The 20,059-nt window shown below is 36.7% G+C and overlaps 3 protein-coding genes across 3 annotated transcripts; all 3 read left to right on the forward strand.

Annotated features, from left to right (window-relative positions):
• LOC140742281 (uncharacterized) lies at positions 1-5,426 on the forward strand. The gene is made up of 3 exons (XM_073073151.1): positions 1-28; positions 217-753; positions 4,827-5,426. The coding sequence occupies exons 1-3, from the start codon at positions 17-19 to the stop codon at positions 5,313-5,315; spliced, it is 1,038 nt and encodes a 345-aa protein (XP_072929252.1). The 5' UTR covers positions 1-16; the 3' UTR covers positions 5,316-5,426.
• A 3,459-nt stretch (positions 5,427-8,885) lies between these two features.
• Positions 8,886-9,768, forward strand: LOC140757692 (uncharacterized). Its single transcript, XM_073093604.1, has 2 exons — positions 8,886-8,897; positions 9,237-9,768. The coding sequence occupies exons 1-2, from the start codon at positions 8,886-8,888 to the stop codon at positions 9,687-9,689; spliced, it is 465 nt and encodes a 154-aa protein (XP_072949705.1). The 3' UTR covers positions 9,690-9,768.
• A 6,013-nt stretch (positions 9,769-15,781) lies between these two features.
• On the forward strand, positions 15,782-17,694 carry LOC140757706 (uncharacterized). Its single transcript, XM_073093605.1, has 3 exons — positions 15,782-15,884; positions 16,951-17,166; positions 17,460-17,694. The coding sequence occupies exons 1-3, from the start codon at positions 15,873-15,875 to the stop codon at positions 17,574-17,576; spliced, it is 345 nt and encodes a 114-aa protein (XP_072949706.1). The 5' UTR covers positions 15,782-15,872; the 3' UTR covers positions 17,577-17,694.
• The last annotated feature ends 2,365 nt before the right edge of the window (positions 17,695-20,059 follow it).

A 20,059-nucleotide genomic window follows, 5' to 3' on the forward strand; every position in this document is an offset into this window, starting at 1 on the left:
CCGAACACCAACCACCATGAAAGCCTTTGTAAGTACTCAAATATGACGTCGGAAATACGTTATTAAATTCTTATTTAGTCTTTAATTGGAACAGAAAGTATCAAAGACAAAGTCAGTGCATCGTTTACTTTGCTTAAAAGTTTGGGTTACTTTATACATTTAGTCTATTTTGTAGTTAATAGTAACAAATGTACTAATCAATTATTTTCCTTACAGATCGTAGCAGTGTGTGCCTTAGTGGCTTGCGTGTCCGCCGGCAACGTACGTGAGAAGCGCGGCTACCTCAGCGGCCTGCACTCCGCTGTCGGCTTCTCCTCCGGCTACGGCGGATACAGCGGTGGCCACGGCGGCGGCTACGGCGGCGGCTACAGCGGCGGCTACAGTGGCGGCTACGCTAGCGGCTATGGTGGCTCCTACGGAGGATACGGCGGCTACTCCGCACCCGTCGTCAGTTACGCACCGCGTGTCGTCACCCACAAGAAGGTGGTGAACGTGCAGAAGGTGGTGGACGTGCCGCAAGTGGTGAGCGTGCGCAAGGTGGTGTCCGTGCCTCAAGTGGTGACCGTTAACAAGGTGGTGGCGGCGCCCAGCTACTCCGCCGGCTACTCCAGCGGATACTCCGGTGGACTGGGCTACGGTTCCGGCTACGGCTCCGGCTATGGCTCCGGCTATGGCTCCGGCTACTCCAGCGGACACGGCTACTCCAGCGGACACGGCTACTCCAGCGGACACGGCTACTCCAGCGGCTGGTGGTGAATGAATACCTGACGCCACTCTAGTCAAAATATCTCATTGTGAATATTTTTGTTCTATGACTTTTATTTATTATTTTTTAAATAAAAATGTATGATATTTGTGATATGTGTAAATAAAATTAAATATGTATTTTTGTAAAATAAGTCTTTCAATTAAAGAATTCCCTTCGAGGTGCGACTGTACCAACCAGCTCACACCTTATAACAACGCAGTGCACAGCAAGATAGATATTTTTACTTAATTTCGTTATTATGTTTCAGACAAATTTAAATTAAAATTATGTTCCAGACAAAGCTTTTTTTATTATCGCGACCAACATTAGGCAAACAAACACGCGTGCAAGTTGAGGTTTTCGCTGTATAATACGTTGTAGATATTGATAAATCATAGTATTCAGTTATATCATCATCATGAACCCATTACTGTCCCACTGCTGGCTACGGGTCTCCTCTCAGAGTGAGAAGAATCAGGCCATAGTCCACCGCGCTGGCCAAGTGCGTATTGGTAGACCTTACATACCTTCGTGATTTCTTATTTTTATATAAATCTCTCAGGCATGCAGGTTTCCTCACGATGTATTCCTTCACCGTTTAGCAAGTGATAATTAATTTCTAATACGCACATAACTTTGAAAAATCAGAGGTGCGTGCCTGGGATTCGAACCTCGGACCCCTCGATCGAGAGGCCGAGTTTCTTAACCACTAGGCTATCACTGCCTTACTACCAGGTATATCATGATATTAATCTTGGTTGTTAGGATATCATTACTTGCATTAACAAATCAAACAATAACTGGTTTTGCATTTGTTCATACTCGTGTATGGATGTAAAATGGCCTCAATTGATTGACATGTCCCCTCCGCTTAAATCTAGATAATCAGCGATATCCTCAGTAAAGAAACGAATTCTGTGCATAAAAATATAGAACATATACAAGTGTGTAGAACAAAAGAAATGAAAGATATTAAATATATACGACGACTCGCGTGGCGGAACGGTCACCTTACAATTCCGACGCGCAAAGGCTTCCGAGTTCGATCACCGGCCAGACAGATCTGAATGATGAATTTAGATATCTGTTCTGGGTCTGGGTGTTTGTGTATTCGTCTTTATGTGTGTCCATGGCACAAAAGATACAGGGAAGCCTAGTATGGGCTGTGAGTGTTAGATGCGTTTATTTATTATTTATTCGTTTATATGAAATAATAAAAGAAATAGAAAGTTATAAAATTATGAAATGATAAAGTTAATAAATTAACTCAAGGGCCTTACGGTCTGTCATCGGGATTTATCTCGTACACGACGTCGACTAAGACGCTTGAAAAAAAGCCACTATGGAGTAGTGTTATACTCGTAGACCGGCAACACATCATTTGCAATATGCAATAGACTTATCTAAAAAGATCAATTATCCTTGTTATTTTGTTTATAGACTTATGTCTACAGTACCCTTACCATGATTTTTTACGTTTTGACAAATATGACTGTTTTGGTATTTGTTAAAGTATTTGCCCATACAATTTCCAATCAGCGCCCCAAGCGGATTGTGTCAGAGCTTGGAAATTGTGTGGGCCAATACGTAAACAAATACCAAAACAGTCATATTTGTTAAAACGTAGAAACTCATGGTAAGGGTACAGTTACATCAAGCTCTATTCTCAACACAAGACAGAGTTTAATTTTCATAGATGTGTCTTTTTCAACGTGTTGTCCTTTTGTTTTATCACAGAAATAATATGTCGGTAAAATATACAATCACTAAACATAGTGTAATTTCAATACAAATATAAAATAATATAAAACGGCCTTGACTGTCAATTGGTTTCCATTTGTTTCATTTTTTTACGTCCTTATATTAAAGTTTAGCCTATGTTAAATTATACTTTATGCATTAAACATTTTTAGGGTTCCGTGCCCAAAGGGAAAATACGGAATACTATTACTACGCCTCTGCTGTCTGTAGGTACGTCTCTCACAGGGCTCTATCTCTGGAACTGTAATAGATACACAGTTCAAATCTTCCCAATGCGTTCACTTCTATGCCTGTTATGATAACAAACACTAAATATATAAAAAAATAACAAATAAACATTTGGAAAAATTCGACTTGGACTAGGTCAATTATTTATAAGATTCCAGCTTAATAAATACGTAAGTTTTTTGTTCAGTACACTAGTAGTATCTTTTGACTTGCTATTTACTCGCATAGAATAAAATATATAGACAATCGCATTTCTTAAGCGTTTTTTTTTCAGACGCAACTTTCAGGCTGTAAACACACGACATCGCAACGTAAGTGGCTCGGGTTCCGCGACGGTGCGTTTATGTGCTGAAGTAAGCGGTGCGCTGCGACAGAGAGACGCCACCTTTTTTTCTTTTTTTATAATATAGGAGAAGCAGACGAGCATGCAATCCACCTAATTGTAAGTGGCTACTGCCACCCATGGACATCTGTAATGAACCTCAAATAGGATTAGATATTCCTATATGAGGTCGGCCATAGATAAACCGCTACCCCTGAGGACTAAGCTAAAAAATATTCACATGAAAAAGATTTAATATAAGGGACCCTTTCCCAGTAAATTTTCAATACGTGTGAAAGTTCCATAAAAATAGGCCTGTGTCCATCAAGTTGGAATGAAACACGTCAGAATAATTAATTTAAAACCAAAGAGGCTGCGACTCCAACTATTGCCGGCTTGACTTGAGCAACCACCTTAGTCCTCAGGAGTATTCGCATCTGTGATCTGCCTTAGTCCCTGTGCTGTATGGAGTTAGATACAGATGTGCCCCATGGACAGTGACTAGTTACCATCAGATAGACTTCAACCTCGTTTGCTACTGTAATGTTATAAAAACACAGAGTAATATTCCTCAAGTATGATTAAATTTTACAGCACATAAAATGATTAAAGCAGTGATAACCTAGTGGTTAAGAAACTTGGCCTCTCGATCGAGGGGTCCGAGGTTCAAATCCCAGGCACACACCTCAGATTTTTCAAAATTATGTGTGTATTAGAAATTAATTATCACTTGTTTAAACGGTGAAGGAAAACATCGTGAGGAAACCTACATACCTGAGAGAATTATAACAAAAATAAAAAAATCTCAAAAAAGTATGTGATGTCTACCAATACGCACTTGGCCAGGGCGGTGGACTATGGCCTTATCCTTCTCATTATGAGAGAATACCCGTGCCCACCACTGTGACAGTAATGGGTTGATGATGATGATGATGATTAAAGTTACAACAGGCAACGAAAATCCATTAGTAATTATCTCGTTGACTTACTTCCGACAAAAGATATACTAAATCAATTTCATTTTGACCACAAAATGTTACCAATACTCGGATTTAAAAATCCTAAGGCTAATCACAAAATCATAATAAAAGTGCTATAAATTAATTGATTCTGAATAATTTAGAAGCGGACACATCGCGTCGTGTCGCAACGTCGCCCCGTGTGTGGTATAAATGGCGCGGGCCCCGCAGTGGTCACCACTCATCACTCACCTTCCGATCCTCGCCAGCTCCTGCACTAACCAACCAACATGAAAGCCTTCGTAAGTACATCAAAATTACTTCGATCACTCTAACCAAAAACTGTAACTGTTGAAATGTTTTCAACTGTAAGTTTGTGTAAACAATTACTTTACGAATACAACAATTGAAATTCGTCATGTAAATTTTATAATTAAGTAATGAAGTTGCATATTAAAACTATAAGCCCGGTTATTTAACCCCAAAAGTGGATCGTCATACATTAACTGTGATGAAATGCATAATACATAGTCTATATTATGCATTTCAGAATATTTTTTGTGAAATACTCAACGTTTTCTTGTTACGATTTATTAGGAAGATAACTTTATTTGATAAATCTAGAACTAGTTCACTCAAGGATAGACGGTTATTGCAAAAGGTTAACTTTACGAAGCTAATCCTATAACAGGTATTGCTAATGGCAAAGTAAATTAACATTTAAAAGATAATTTTGATATTCTTTGATAAAATCTAATAAATAATTTGAATCTAGCACATAAATTATTATAAACAATATCTTCCACAGATCGTAGCCGTGTGCATGATGGTGGCGTGTGTATCCGCCGGCAACGTGCGCGAGAAGCGCGGCTTCCTCAGCGGCCTGCACTCCGGCGGATACTCTGGCGGCATCTCCGGCGGCTACGGCGGTGGCTATGGAGGCGGCTACGGAGGCGGATACGGCGGTGGATACGGCGGCGGATACGGTGGCGGATACAGCGGCCTGTCTGTGACCCCGAGCGTCGTCAGCGTCAACAAGGTGGTGAACGTGCAGAAGGTGGTGGACGTGCCCCAGGTGGTGAACGTGCGCAAGGTGGTGTCCGTGCCTCAAGTGGTCACTGTGAACCGCGTGGTCGCCGCACCCAGCTACTCCGCTGGCTACTCTGGCGGATACTCCGGCATCGGCGGCGGATACGGCTCCGGCTACAGCTCTGGTTATGGCTCCGGCTACGGCTCGGGCTACAGCTCTGGTTACGGCTCCGGCTACGGCTCCGGCTACTCCAGTGGATGGTGGTGAACTCAACAGTGATGTGATAGTCAAATTGTTATTGTGATTTAGTTGTCCAAAACATGGTATTTTATTAATTTTATTTATTATCAGCCAAAAATATACTTTTTTATTACATTTTTCGTTTTTTTTTTTTTACTAACGTCCTAAGATAAAATAGAACCGTAAAATTATTATTCAATATATTATTCAAAAAAATAAATTAATGTCCTCGATTACCTTTTAGGTAGATAAAGTTTTGTTAAGGTTTTACATATTATTTGCATTTACATATTTTACATTTATAAAAATCCATCATAATTAATAACACTTTTAACATATCCGCACATTAGGCTCTGTGTATCATAGATGCAAATAGGCTCGTAAAAAGTCGATTGACAAATGCACGGACTCAAAAAAAACAAAACGTATTACTTAGATGTCTACGTAACGTAGAATTGAATCTGTGCATATTAATTTACTATGAAGATACTGCGCTATGCCACACATTTTCTGCGCTACATTGCTCGTAGGATACCCTCGACGCTTAGTAAATGTAGCAAAGCAACTCATGATACGACGCCGGGGCCATCACCGCGAGGACCTCTGCATTATAGCGTACGACGATACCCTTATTTAAGGTGTACCAATCCTGCAAAATAAAATACACTTCGTTAACAACTTGTCATTTATTAGGAGTCAGATTCAGAGACACTCGGATCAGATCACATGTGTAGTTATCTGTCGGTTTTCGGTAGTCGTAAAACCTGAACAAAAAATTATGTAATTCATAATTAATAATTAGTAAGTGACTCCGAAGGTTTACAGTAGTGATGCAATGGATATCCGGCAACTATCTGGTATCCGGCCTATCCGGCAACCTAAACGCTATCCAGCCGGATAGCGGGTAGCAGCACCTATCCGGCCGGATACCGGTAGTATCACTTTCTTCCTCACCATGGAATCGAACGAGTTTATTTTGTAAAATAAATAAAACACAGTCTGTATTATTCCACCATCGGATAGTTTTGCTTATAAGGATCAAGTTCTGGAGGGTAATTTTAATTGAAAAACTAAAGAAAAAGGCTCATTTTAAAAAAAAAAACTATTATTTCATATTACGCTGGCAGTTAAGTTCTCGCCATTTATAAATTTAAACATTTCGCATATTATAACATGTCTGTGGCCTAATGTTTCAAGTCATTCAAAAGGACATGTTTTGTTCCCCCAGAATTTATATTTTTATGTTCGAGTAAATTTAGGTCATTATTCATATTATTAATATGGAATGTCAAGTTACTTATGATCTGCGCGGTATTTCGTTCAATACTGATGCTAAATTGTCAATTTGCCTGAATCATTTCTCCGAACCAAAACCACTAATTTCTGCCAAAAATATATTTAAAATCATATTAAACGTTAGAAAGAAGTAGTATATAACAAGAAGTAATAGGTATATTAAGTAATTAGTAGTCATTTTTAGTGGGACCGTAGTTGTCAATCTATTTCTCATACTAAACCTTAACTAATGGACATATCGAATACTTAGGTCATAAGTATTAAATAAAAGGAAAAAAAAACATTTAACTTAAATCGGATAGTACAGTCTATTATCACACAATAATTAAACAAATTATCATAAAACAAAAACCGAATGATTACAAATATAATATTGGAAGGGGAACAAGTAGAAAATATATTAATAGAATTTAAATATTGTAAAATTTACTTTTGAAAGATTTTCAGTAATTCAAACATTGTTGTTTGTCGCCGCCTACAGTGTCTATAAGTGGTTTATTTATTAACTTATATTTGATATCGACATTAACATGAGAAAATCCGCCCCACCCAGTGTTTTATCACACGCGACATATTTTAAAGTATATTATATATAATGCCTCTGTCACTTCCGCAATTAAAAAAAAATCCAGCAGCACCTCACGTGCTAATATTTGCCGAGCTCCTTAGCCTGAAGGGCGTACCAAAGAATGAAAACGCTTGAAGAACTTTCCCCTTCGCAAACAGGTAACAAGGTAACTTAGTTCAATTTTAAAACAATAACTATTAAATATGCATTTCTTTATACATTAAATATTTTTAAAAGTCTGCACTCAACAGAACTACAATAAAATTACAACGGATTTTTATATAACGTAATTACCGTCCCATATTTACTTTCAACTATGTTGAATAAAACTATAAATAAGAAGAAATCTCACGTTTTATAACAACAACGATAATAACGGATGCTTTTATATTCACACTTTAATACGTCACAATGTCACTGTGTATATGTCATATATGCATAAACTTATAAATTTTTAATTAATTAATTCAAAATTAAAGACATAGTAAGAGCATGTAAATACAATAAAAACATACACACATTATTATGTAAAACATTTATACTCGAATATATTAGTAAGTGTAGATTATTGTAATAAATAAATAAAATCAGTCATACAAATTCTATAACCATAATAAACGTAACCTCTATCATAGAAGATACAAAAAAGGTGCGAGTTCGACTTGCATTCAGACAATTTTTTATTATTAAATAAATTAAATTAAAAAGTCTTGTACTTTTGAATTTCATTTACTTCGTAAGGGTAACCTTATTCACAGGTAAACAAGTAACAGATCTATGATCAACACCAGGGCTTCGTCGTATTAATTATAAAGGTATAATTATTAAATTGTGTGTGTTTGTCTGAAAACTCTTAATCTAAAACAGACTATTTGCATTAGCGACGTCATAATACATTTGCAGATTCGCTCTAAAATTGGATCCGAATGTTTAACTTATGACATCCCCTGATCAATAAAAATAGTTGAAATTTTGAAAGGACGTTCAATTTACTTCTATAAGAATAACAACAACGTTAGGCGCTGCTGTGTTCTGGTTTGAAAGGTGTGATAACAGAGACATACTTTTCCGAGGCGTTCCAGCTTAGTCCTGAGGGGTAGCAGCGCATCTGTAGAAATTCATCAGGTAGAAATATCTAATCCTATACCTACTCGTATATCCTATTGATTACAGATGCCTATGAGCAGCAGTAACCACTTACCATCAGGGAGACTGCATGCTCGTCTACTACTGGTATATTATATAAAAAAAGAATCAATTCTGATTAAATGCCATTTAAAATTGTAAAATTGTAATATTTGTAATGATGTTATTAAATACCACGTTCTAAAACGTATAAAGACGAAGTACTTAATATCCTGAAATATAATAAGTCATAAAGACTAACTAAAGTACTCTAACTTTAAAATTTTACTTACTCTGAAATATATTTAACTTGTGTAGAATTCTAATTACTATACATATTTATGCTGTTGTATAAGTATTAAAACCAATAATATTAGTAATAAAGGGCACAGTGGATTGCTCTGAAACTTAGTCAAATTTTATACACTTAACCGCAGATCACATTAAAGTGAATTTTAATTCTTAATTGCAAATTCAAGGAAATATATATTACGAATTAATTTATATACGAGGACGCGTTGCGCCACGATATTAGTATAAATGTTGCCGGGAGCCAAGCGGGACATCACTCGCTCTCTACAGCCTCTGTACATCCAACCACCTCCACCATGAAAACCTTCGTAAGTATTTTAAAACAAATTAAAAAAAATACATCTTGTCTGCATACGATGCTTTGTAATTTAATATTAACATAAATCCGCAGACACTAAAAATGAGATTTGATGAAGACCACAAATTGCTGCCCAAACTGACCTTATCTATGACGGACTGGTTCATGTAAATATTTCTGTATTAACGCATCCTTCAGACTACAACATGGCATCAGGATCACCGCCGTTAATAATCCATGTGGCGGTGACACTAAGGAAACTGGAATCCAAGAGTTCCATTTAAGGATACCTGGACTAATAGCTCGTAGGCTAATTTATTTAAATCATATTCTTTTCGTTTGCTAACAGATCGTAGCCCTGTGCATGATGGTGGCGTGTGTTTCCGCCGGTAACGTGCGCGAGAAGCGCGGCTACCTTAGCGGCCTGCACTCCGGCGGATACTCCGGCGGCATCTCCGGCGGCTACGGTGGTGGCTATGGAGGTGGCTACGGAGGCGGATACGGCGGCGGGTACAGCGGCGGGTACAGCGGCGGATACAGCGGCCTGTCTGTGGCCCCGAGCGTCGTCAGCGTCAACAAAGTGGTGAACGTGCAAAAAGTGGTGGACGTGCCGCAGGTGGTGAATGTACGCAAGGTGGTGTCGGTACCACAAGTGGTCACTGTGAACCGCGTGGTCGCCGCACCCAGCTACTCCGCGGGCTACTCTGGCGGATACTCCGGCATCGGTGGCGGATACGGTTCCGGCTACAGCTCAGGCTACAGCTCCGGCTACGGTTCTAGCTCTGGCAGTGGATGGTGGTGAACTCAGTGAAACCGTAATGTGATAATAATGTGATTTCTAAATGTGATTTTAATTTATCTATTTATTGTTTAAAACACAAATATACATGTATTTTTTAAAAAGGAATTTTATTTTCTTATTTTTTTTAAATTAAAATTCTATAATTTTAATGATATTCTTACTAGTATCACTGATCTCATGTGTAAAAACAATTTAAACATAAAAGCAAGAAGCGAGAGCGCGTTGATGTCTTTTCCATGACGATGTCGATTTCGCGGCCTTTGAGGTCCGCGCCGGCGCTGTTTGAACGAGCGAATTTGCGTAAAAACGACAAGCAGTTTAATGAGGCCCCGACCATCGTGCCGAGATAAGGTCATATACTGTTTCTTGATCAAACTTACGACATGCGTAAATAGTGTTACAAGTATGTAGTACTAGTAGTAGGTATATGGATGATCCTTTAGTATGTATCGAAATTCAAAATATTTTTAACACAAATTCCTCTAAAAACTAGCTATAACTAGCAATAGCATTAGGATTGTGTGAAATAAAAATATATTAAAGAGTATTATGTAAATAATTCAAATTAAATATTATATTACGAGTAATTAGATTTCGACACTATTTTATTAAATTTTAAGAGTATTAATATTTCTTAATCTAATATTCATAAGGAAAGTACTATTTTATAAAAATGTTGCGTAAATTTACTACGATGGTAATATGAATAAATTAATTAATTGCTAAGGTGTATTGCAAAAGACTACCCCACTACTTCGGGCGTCGTTAATTTTTGTAAGCTAGTCTGTAATTATAATGACAAATATAAAAAGTAAATCGCTTTAATAATATCTAGGAAACAATCGCAAGAACTAAAGATATTTTACAAAAAAATTTGCAATATACGGTGCATGGATGACGTATGTCGAAACAGAAAAATTAGAAACACACTGAGTATTATATATCAGTATTACTAAATTATTACATTTCTTACATTTTTAATCAAATTAGAATGCATCAAAGTGTATCGGTTCTATTTACATTAGCCTTTCCAATGGCATTGATGTGTTTTGTTGCAAAATTCTTACAAATTTAAACAAACAATTATGAGGTGTCATTACTACGAGTATAAATAGAAGTTTAACGTGTGTGAGAATTCATCACAAAATTTCAACATAATTTAGGTAATTTAGCTAATTAATATAAATTAATCATCTGTATTCTAACAAGTTAATTGTTAATTACGTAAGTTTATAGGTAATAGAAAAACATTACAATTACTCAAATCAATAAAAAATATAAATACATTTTTAAATAAAGGGATGTAAAATTAGTATTTTAGCTATTTATTTGGTGAAATACAGAACTCTTGACGCGGCTGTAATTTGTGTACAACTCTATATTTTGTAAAATGTAGAATGTTTAAATTTAGAGTAGTGATTGGACATAGCCGGGAATGGATCTCTGGATGTAACTCCCCTATGCCGCTTATGGTCTGATATTTTGAAGAGGTAAGAATGAGGAAGCACCACCACGCCTATTTCTCATAGCAATTGTGTTGGTTCTAGTTTCGTATCCTCGCATCTGTAACCAACTTAAGGTAGGACTCCAATCTTATCTAGGGTTGTAAATGTCCAAGGGCGGCAGAGGGTCCTTAACAGGACGTGGACTTTTTTTATTTGTGGAGTAGTTGGCACTGTTGGCGTCGATCTCGTCTATGGTAAACAGTGATGAGGTGTAAGATGTACCTCAAACTCCCGATAGAGGCCGAATTTTAAACCCTACCCTATGACTGATTTCCTACTTAAATATAAAGAAAGCTCTTTTTGGTGGGTTGTTAATCCTTAGTTACAGTACCTCTTGTAAGTGACATCCTTAAGAAATGTGAGAAGTAACTGTGCATTGGATGTTTTTTTTTAATAAAACTAGATTAGTAATGTTTTATAAAAAGCTAGTGGCATTATATTTTACGTATAAAGTAACAACCACTTAGTGCCTTATGTAGTACGCTGACGTGTATCTGTTGCAACGCGCGCAACGTGAATGACGCGCATCAATGGTTTTTGCGTACTTATAAATATTTACTCCGCGCTCCGGTAGTCTCACAGCGTCTTTTATCGACAAGTATATTACGATCACGTATGAAAGAAGCGCGGAGTTACGGAAGCCGTGCTTTAGGCCTGACCACCGCTGACACAGATGTCGTCAGCGTTGGAGACGGTGCATCACGTAAATACTTGTAACACTATGGTTTTTAGTAATGTCACATAAAGTTTGGACGCTTGTCCTCCCTGTGATGTTGCACAAGAAAATGTGTAGGTGCATAGCCTAAAAGTATTGTAAAAGTCACACAAATGGAGCTTAATGAATACAACCTGCCATTGAACAATTATTGAAATTTGAAACCAATTTTTGTATGTTTTTTTTTTTTATTTGAACCTTACTAAATAAATACTTGTCTATGGTGTGCATCTCTTTCTGCTCAAATAGTTTTATTTATAATTATTATTAGAGTAACTTTTATGTAACTCCAGCCAATCAATCGGAACCTTAAGTAATTATCTTAAGTTTACGAATTTCTTGAAAGATGAATGAAATAAGTACTATAAAGGTAATGAAACATTGAATAGAGCTTTGTGCATAAGCGGTAGAGACATTAAAGCTATATTACACTAGCCAGATAAAAAGTTTTTCTACTGTATACAACTAATATTTAAATATTATCCCGTTTGCCTCTTAGTCGTTTATATTCTCACAATAATATGTACACAACATCTAGTGAATTAAATACTTACTATTGAGACTGTAACGCTATGTAAATAAAATATAATTTCTAAACAGCAACCCAAAACATATGTGACTTATATAGTCTAAAATCTAAATAATTAAAATCTTTGCGATAATCTTCAGATAAGAGTTCTCATAAAACCCGGCTTGCCAGTCAGCAGAGCGCGCGGGCCCGCGGTCGCTCGCAGATGGCGGCCGTTATCAATTTCACGACTCGTTATACTACTGCCATAAAAGCAACACACGTGTGTGTTTGAATAATAAACTTTTGTGGTTATTTAGTTTTGTGTTATTAGTAAAATATAATACGGTTTGCTTATTCTGTGCAAAATACGTTAAAGGAAAAATCCTTACTCATTATTTTTCTTTAACTTCATTTTTTGTGCGATTACCACTAAATTACAATTTGATTGTTTGACTGTATCCTAGAATTAAAAAAAAATAGACGGAAGTAGACTCTATAGTACTCCTAATTTAAATAAACCCTTTAACGTGAAACCATTACAGAACCAAACATATAATAGAACCAGGCAAATCAGGTTTTCTGGTATTCAATGCTTCAAGGCAATAATAAGTGTATGAATGATTGGCTTTACATTATTATAAAAAAGTAAAGAATGTGTTCTAACGTACTCATATGTACAAACATCATAATAAATGATACAAGCGGGCGTCCTGACAAGCTGGCTTACCTCGCGACGCACTGTGTGGTTTCAATTACACTCGTATCGTGCGTTTGGAAATTATAACAATTTGTCAATTTAATAGAAAGGAGACGCTAACAGTGAAAGTATAGTAATTCGACCTTATGTGTAATGAACACTCTTGTATTACATGAACTCTCGTTCAAGTAGCATATATCGGTACAGTAGCGGTTGTTAGGTAATGAGTAACATTAGATTTATATATTATTCAACCGTAGCACAATGATGATTCAATTAATACTAAATTATATCGTCATAATAACGTAGTAACTCACATTTATTTTACCAAATTGGTAACTATTTTCTTTAAGTGTTAAGGGTTTTTATCAAGGATTTTATTTGCAACGTTCTGTATGCCGCGAGGTGCGAGGCGGATTGCATGCCCTTTACCATTTAGGTAAACCCAATAAAAAGGTCGGCCGATCACCTGCGGGCCGCCCTATGAAACCGAGTTCACATTAACCTGTATTACTTCCGGATAACAATACCTACTGAGGAGTTACCATGATTATAAAAAGTATAATTAATGTTTACCTTCACATCTCAAATTTTTACATTGGATTCAAGGAAAAATTTTGACAGCCTTCAGTGAAATATATTGCGTATTACGCTTCGCAAAAAATTGTGTTTCAATATTTAAGAATCATAAGAAGTCACTAAATTTTTAATATCTACATAATTAAGTTCACTACATGCTCAACAACTTTTTACATGGATTTTTACACCGTTCGATATGAGTTATTTAGGTAATCGCATTTCTGATGTTCTTGTGTCAAAAGGGCAAATGCCCGCATATCACTTGCATCAATGAACTTATTTTGGATGCTTCGATGTAATTGTAGTGGAAATGGCAACAATAATTGCGGCAATTATTTCCAATGATACATTTTCGTGATAGTACGGAGGCAACAAGTAGGAGTGGACGGCGGTGTGTGTAGGGACACGGCATTAAATAGAAAGCATCGATACTCCTCTCATGAGTACTTAGTGTCGAAAGAAAATTTTACTAATTTCCATTACAATACTTTTTAAAAGTATAGTATCAAAAGATTCTAAAGAAAAGTATCGATTGCTTACAATATATAAAAGTGACAATATGGGGACCCAAATTTCAGTGACGACTTATTTAAAAAAGTTCAACACGATTTTTTCTGGGACACCTTTAGCGTCCTAGTGTTTATCAATCAATATCTAATGCAGCTACTATGTGACCCGTAATTCCAAAAAACTGTAGGTATTTCCCACTGCTATTTTTGAAGGTTAATTACCATAAATATCCAGGCTTTAAGTTAGTAAATTCTAATATTATTAATACAATACGATATCTGTCAAAAATACTCAATGAGTAAAAGTATCGAGTGATATCGAAAGTACAAAGTATCGATACTTTTCCGTGTCTTTAGGATGCGTGCGCGCAGCCACTGCGACGGCGCGTGCGAACGAAAGTGAAATTAATATTTTTTTACCATAACTTGTCAAAGCATTAATTACGGAGTTAAGCATGAACATTGGACGAACTTCCGATGCGCGCACCACGCCTTCAGTATGAGGCGCGCTACTCGCTAGGCACTGACTACAACACTCAACACCTCGTGCTAATGAATGCTAACATTTAATCGTTATAAAACCAAGTTGCACAATTTAGTACTTCATAAAAGGTCGATAAATGCTTAAAGAAAATTTTCTTTATCCATAATTTTTATGTGGAACTCTTCTGAACTCTTCTGACCTTAAGTCACCTTTATTTTATCCTACAGTGCAATACTGGCACTATATGCATCTCCCTTTTATTAATATTTATGAACTTAAACTGTTTGCTGTTATACTGTTTTGTTAGTATGCTCTATGTGTGCAAAAAAGGGATGCCTTATAGCTATAAAATATAACGTTAAACGTTAACGGGGTCCTACACCCCTCGAGTAGCAAATAAAAAGAAGTTATTCAGCTAACATTGACTTACATTAGTTTGCAAAACCTTATAGTTATAACCTATCAACTAGGATGCGGAATTGCAAAATGCCTTTGAAATATTGCGAATAATTAATATATTTACATATCGATGTCCATTTTGCACTTGACCGAAATCCGAAGATGATACATTTATGTACAGGTCTATCACATTAACATAATACCGCTCGGCATTGAACTTTGGTTATTTTTCCTGGGTTTTAGATTGCTAGTTAATTTAGTAGACTTCTTGACTCGAACGTGGTCACGAGTCGCTATTATTAATTATTAAATCACAGTTAAAACAGCGGTAACATAATATATCAATAATTTGAAGATAAATATTGTAATACATTGCTTACGTTCGTAAAATTAAGTTCATTTTTATGTTGTATATTTTTATCCTAATGATTTTATCTTTTCAATCGGTTACTTTATTTTGATTTTATTTCGAGTTAATATGCTTATTGTAAAAATGAAAACTAAATTATTATTGCCCTTAGAAGCTGTGTTTCTCAGATTAGAGATATTACCTAGCGTGTCCAACATTTTATCATACACACATTCGAGATGTTTATTTTCTGAAATCTGTAGGTATTATTCTAGTGTAAGTATAGCGTAATTAAATAAAGTAGGATCGATACTTGCGCAAGGGCTCGGCGTCCTCGCCGCCCCGTGTATATAACGCAGGGTCCCCGGCGGTCGCAGCACACGCACCACCGGCCTCCTCCGACGACAAACAAACAAACAAAACACGACAAACAACATGAAAGCATTCGTGAGTACATCCCAATGATCTTAAGAAAAAAAGTCAAATTAATAATCTTATTTTCTTCAGCAAAAATAAATAGGTATATTTGTACCCAAGTTTTACATTTAATGTCTTTGAAAACATTTAGCAGAACTTAACAAAACTTCAAAAGCTAAAGATTACCCAATGAATAAAAATAACCTACCCTTAATTGTTTTAATTTTTTTATAGACAAAATATTTAAATGATTCGCAGTTTACCGTACCTTGCCTAGTTACCATTTGAATAATATTATATATACATAATTATTATTTTTCTTTAATTTCAATGTCACTAATTCAGGATGTCCTAACCTAAAACTGTTACTTAATGCAAATGTAATAGCCAATTGACTAATAGGGCTACTCTAATAACGTAATATAAATTCAGAGCATTGCTCTCCCTGATTGCTTACTCCGTAAGCAACCTTCTTATTACAATGTCTACCCTGCGACGCGAACTGATTTAGTAAATTCACAACAGTCTACGGTTCCTTTATTTTTAATTTCTAATAAAACATTGTACGTGAAATACATTGATTTTAAATAAAAGTAAAGAAAGCACTCGTATTTGCTGTAGGTAGTGCAATAAATATTATTTGCTAGAACGACGACAGCTTTGTTCAACAACGGAAATCATAAGTCAGTCCTACATAATATTTATTGAGGTATGAAATTATTTCCTACAAATATCGTACATAGTAATAAATATTTTTGTAATTATTAGCTAAAACGCTAATTCTAAATCTATTTTAATGAACTACATTTCAACACTTTCTTTCGAACTTGATGTTATCTCGACTGGTTTACGTATTACGTTATTACCGATATCACTCTTTCTAAAATACACGTGATTACCATGTAATTGAATAACAGCAACATGTGATCTTTGCATCTTATGAAGATTTTAAGAAACTAGAGCTTAGATAGAGCAAGATGTTTTAACTTTTTTATTTGTGGTTATATGAATTGTAAATTATCGCAAATTGCAAGTGTATCTTTAACGGAATATTTACTGTACGTAAATAAAAGTTAAAATTTGTTTATAATTTCAGGTTTGTATGGTCCTGCTCGCCGCTGCCGCGCTCGCAGCGCCCGAGGGCAAGCGCGACAAGCGCGGCTTCCTGCACGGCGGCTACAGCGGCGGCTACAGCAGCGGCCTCGCCCTCGGCCACGGCTTCGGCTACGACGATATCCATCTCGACCACGGCATCGTCGAGCACGCGCCCGCGCACATCGTCTCCGTCAACAAAATCGTCGAGGTGCCCAAGGTATGATAACCAAAATCAAATCGGGATATCCTCTTAAAAAGACAAAGGCTTAGGCAATGTTGTGGTTTCGAAGTATTTTTCATTTGAGAAAATTATGAAGTGACACATGTATTTTTCCTTCGATGCTTTCACAAATAACAACACGAGAAAACCTCTTTGAAAATGCATAATATGTTGGAAAAAAAACTTTGTCGCCATGGAAATAGGGAAGGAATATTAGAATCGTGAGATATCGAGATCAAGTAGAGTCCTAATCATTTAATTAAAACAACAATAAATATGAATTGTTACAGATAGTGGAAGTGAAGAAGATAGTATCAGTGCCGCGCGTGGTGAAGGTGTCGCGCGTAGTGGCCGCGCCGCACGTGCACGTGTCCTACTCGCACGCGCCGCTCTCCGGCTGGTGGTGAGCCGCCACTCGCCCAGCGCACAGCCTGGAGACCCAGTGCCACTGGACACAGTCTTAAGGCTATCTTCATTTACCAAAATTATTTTTAAGTTAATATATTATGTTTTAGTACAAAATTATTACTTTGTTTTATTTTTTACGAGCTCTTGCCCGCGGCTTCGCTCGCGTTACGAAGTAATATTTTCATCCCCTATTTTATCTCCTTGGGGGTAGAATTGATCAAAATCAATATGTTTGAAAAAAATAGTAACCACCATAACTTTAATACCAGAAATAGAAATAAATTAGCAATTCCTAAACATAGATTATGTAAGGTGGCTAGATCTTTCATGGGCAACTGTATTTACTACTACAATAAAATACCCGACCACATTTTGAATCTTACAGAAAAAAAGTTCACACATGTCGTTAAACTAACGCTATGTAAAAAAGCGTACTATGAAGTAATTGATTATTTGACTGACAAAACGGTGTGGTCTGAACTAGCTCCAGCTCCACATGTACCATTACGTTAAGTTGACATTGTCAAAAACATTTTTTTTTTAAGATTATTTTTTTAAAACGAAACACCTTGTGAAGTGGTGGTAGTTGTATTGACATTCAAAAAGTGCTCTGTAAAGAACCTATTTTGAATAAAAAAAATTGATTTGATTTGATAATCCTTTCTTAGCGGATGCCTACGTCATAACACCTACCTGCATGCCAAATTTCAGCCCGATCCGTCCAATGGTTTGGGCAGTGCGTTGCTAGATCACTATGTCAGTCAGTCACCTTTAAGTTATATATATTTAGATCTACATTGAACATAAAAGCGATTAATTTGAAAATTCAGGTGGAATATCTCTATATAACTACAATATTTTGACAATTACTATTTAAGCTAGACATCACACCCCTGATAGATACATACGAGTAAAATATTTTTCATTTTCTAATATTCATTAATAAACAACATTTGGAGGTGGTAGAACCCTTTGTGGTTCGACTCCGGCGGCACCACCGCGACACCTATTTATACCTCATAACAGCAGTGTTAGGCGCCGCTGTGTTGCGTCTTGAAGGGTGTGGTAAGGGAGACAGACTTTTCCGAGGCGTTCCAGCTTAGTCCTCAGGGGTAGCGGTGCTTCTATGGCCTACCTCAGGTAGGAATATCTAATCCTATCTGGGGTTGATTACCAATGTCTATGGGCGGCAGTACCCACTTACCATCAGGTGGACTGCATGCTCGTCTGCTACTCCTATTTAAAAAAAAAACAGCAAATACCATAGTTGTATATCATGTAATTATACATGTGTACAAATAGGAATGTGTCGTGAGACTTACGCATTCAATTAAAATCTGCGACCATTGGCCAACTTGCAAAACTGAATCCGCGCTGGTTGTCATTCGATCGACCAGTTTGGCCTTGAGAAGCGGAGCTTAACTCTTACATAGACATTTTTATGCAATAAAAGTAGCAAAACAGGCATGCAGTGTCACCTGTAGCTCATCATATACATGTTGCTGTTCATTAGAACGGAGTTAAAACATCACATTTCTGAGCTATAATCTTAAGCAGAATTAAATGTGGTCGGGTAGGTGACGGCGCTATTATACCAGAAATAAATAGAGTTTTATCACATTTTTATTTATAGAATTACTTATTATTATATTCATTTCAAAATATTCCTAGAGAGCAACTTTCATGAACACATTGTCAATTACATAAGATTATTATTGTCATATTTAGTCATAGTGCGTCATCATAAATCCTCGCGGGTGTCATTCCCACACAAGAACCGCGTGAAACCCGGAAGGCAGCGCGCAACTTGACTTAGTCGAGCGAACGCATTCCAATATCATGAATTTTCATGAAATAATTGGTAAACACACATAAGTCTGTATGCAAAATCGGTTTCACAGAAAATATGTTAAATGGAATTTCTTATATTCATGACACGAGCCTCGTAGTCTTTTAACACTTCATATCAAATAACTCGCAATTCAGTGATTGCGTTCTTAGTAACTTACTTCATTAATTGTTCTTCCGATGGTTTTGATTTGCCAAAGGGCTTTCAGCTAGTTGAGGATTCTATTTCCGGGCCGTCTGTTTAATTTAATGCCCACGCACGGTCTGCGTAGGGAATTTTACGAAATATAGTTTATGGCTGATTTGACATTATTAAATGAGCATATTATAGCTTCACTATTTAAACTTACGTTACGTCACGGTTACTACCTTTAATGTGTTTACATAGATATCTAACTAAAGCTCTGTGGTCTTTACGCGTGCCCAAACTAGGATATAGTAGGTAGGTACTTTGTTACTCGTAATTATAACTCCTGGGCTGTTAATTGTGGTTCGAACTTTAAGTAAAGTGCGTGCTATCAAATGACTAGTAAGTATGTTTTTGTAGTTTAATAAATAGGTCGCATGCGTGTGCCCGCGGCGGAGCGCGGCTGCCTCGGGCGCGCGGCGGCGGCGGCGCGCAGTGCCCGCCGGG

The sequence above is a fragment of the Epargyreus clarus genome, unplaced genomic scaffold, assembly GCF_041222505.1.
Source record: "Epargyreus clarus isolate Ecla_fem2 unplaced genomic scaffold, WU_Ecla_fem_2.2 ptg000001l, whole genome shotgun sequence".
Lineage (NCBI taxonomy): Eukaryota > Metazoa > Arthropoda > Insecta > Lepidoptera > Hesperiidae > Epargyreus > Epargyreus clarus.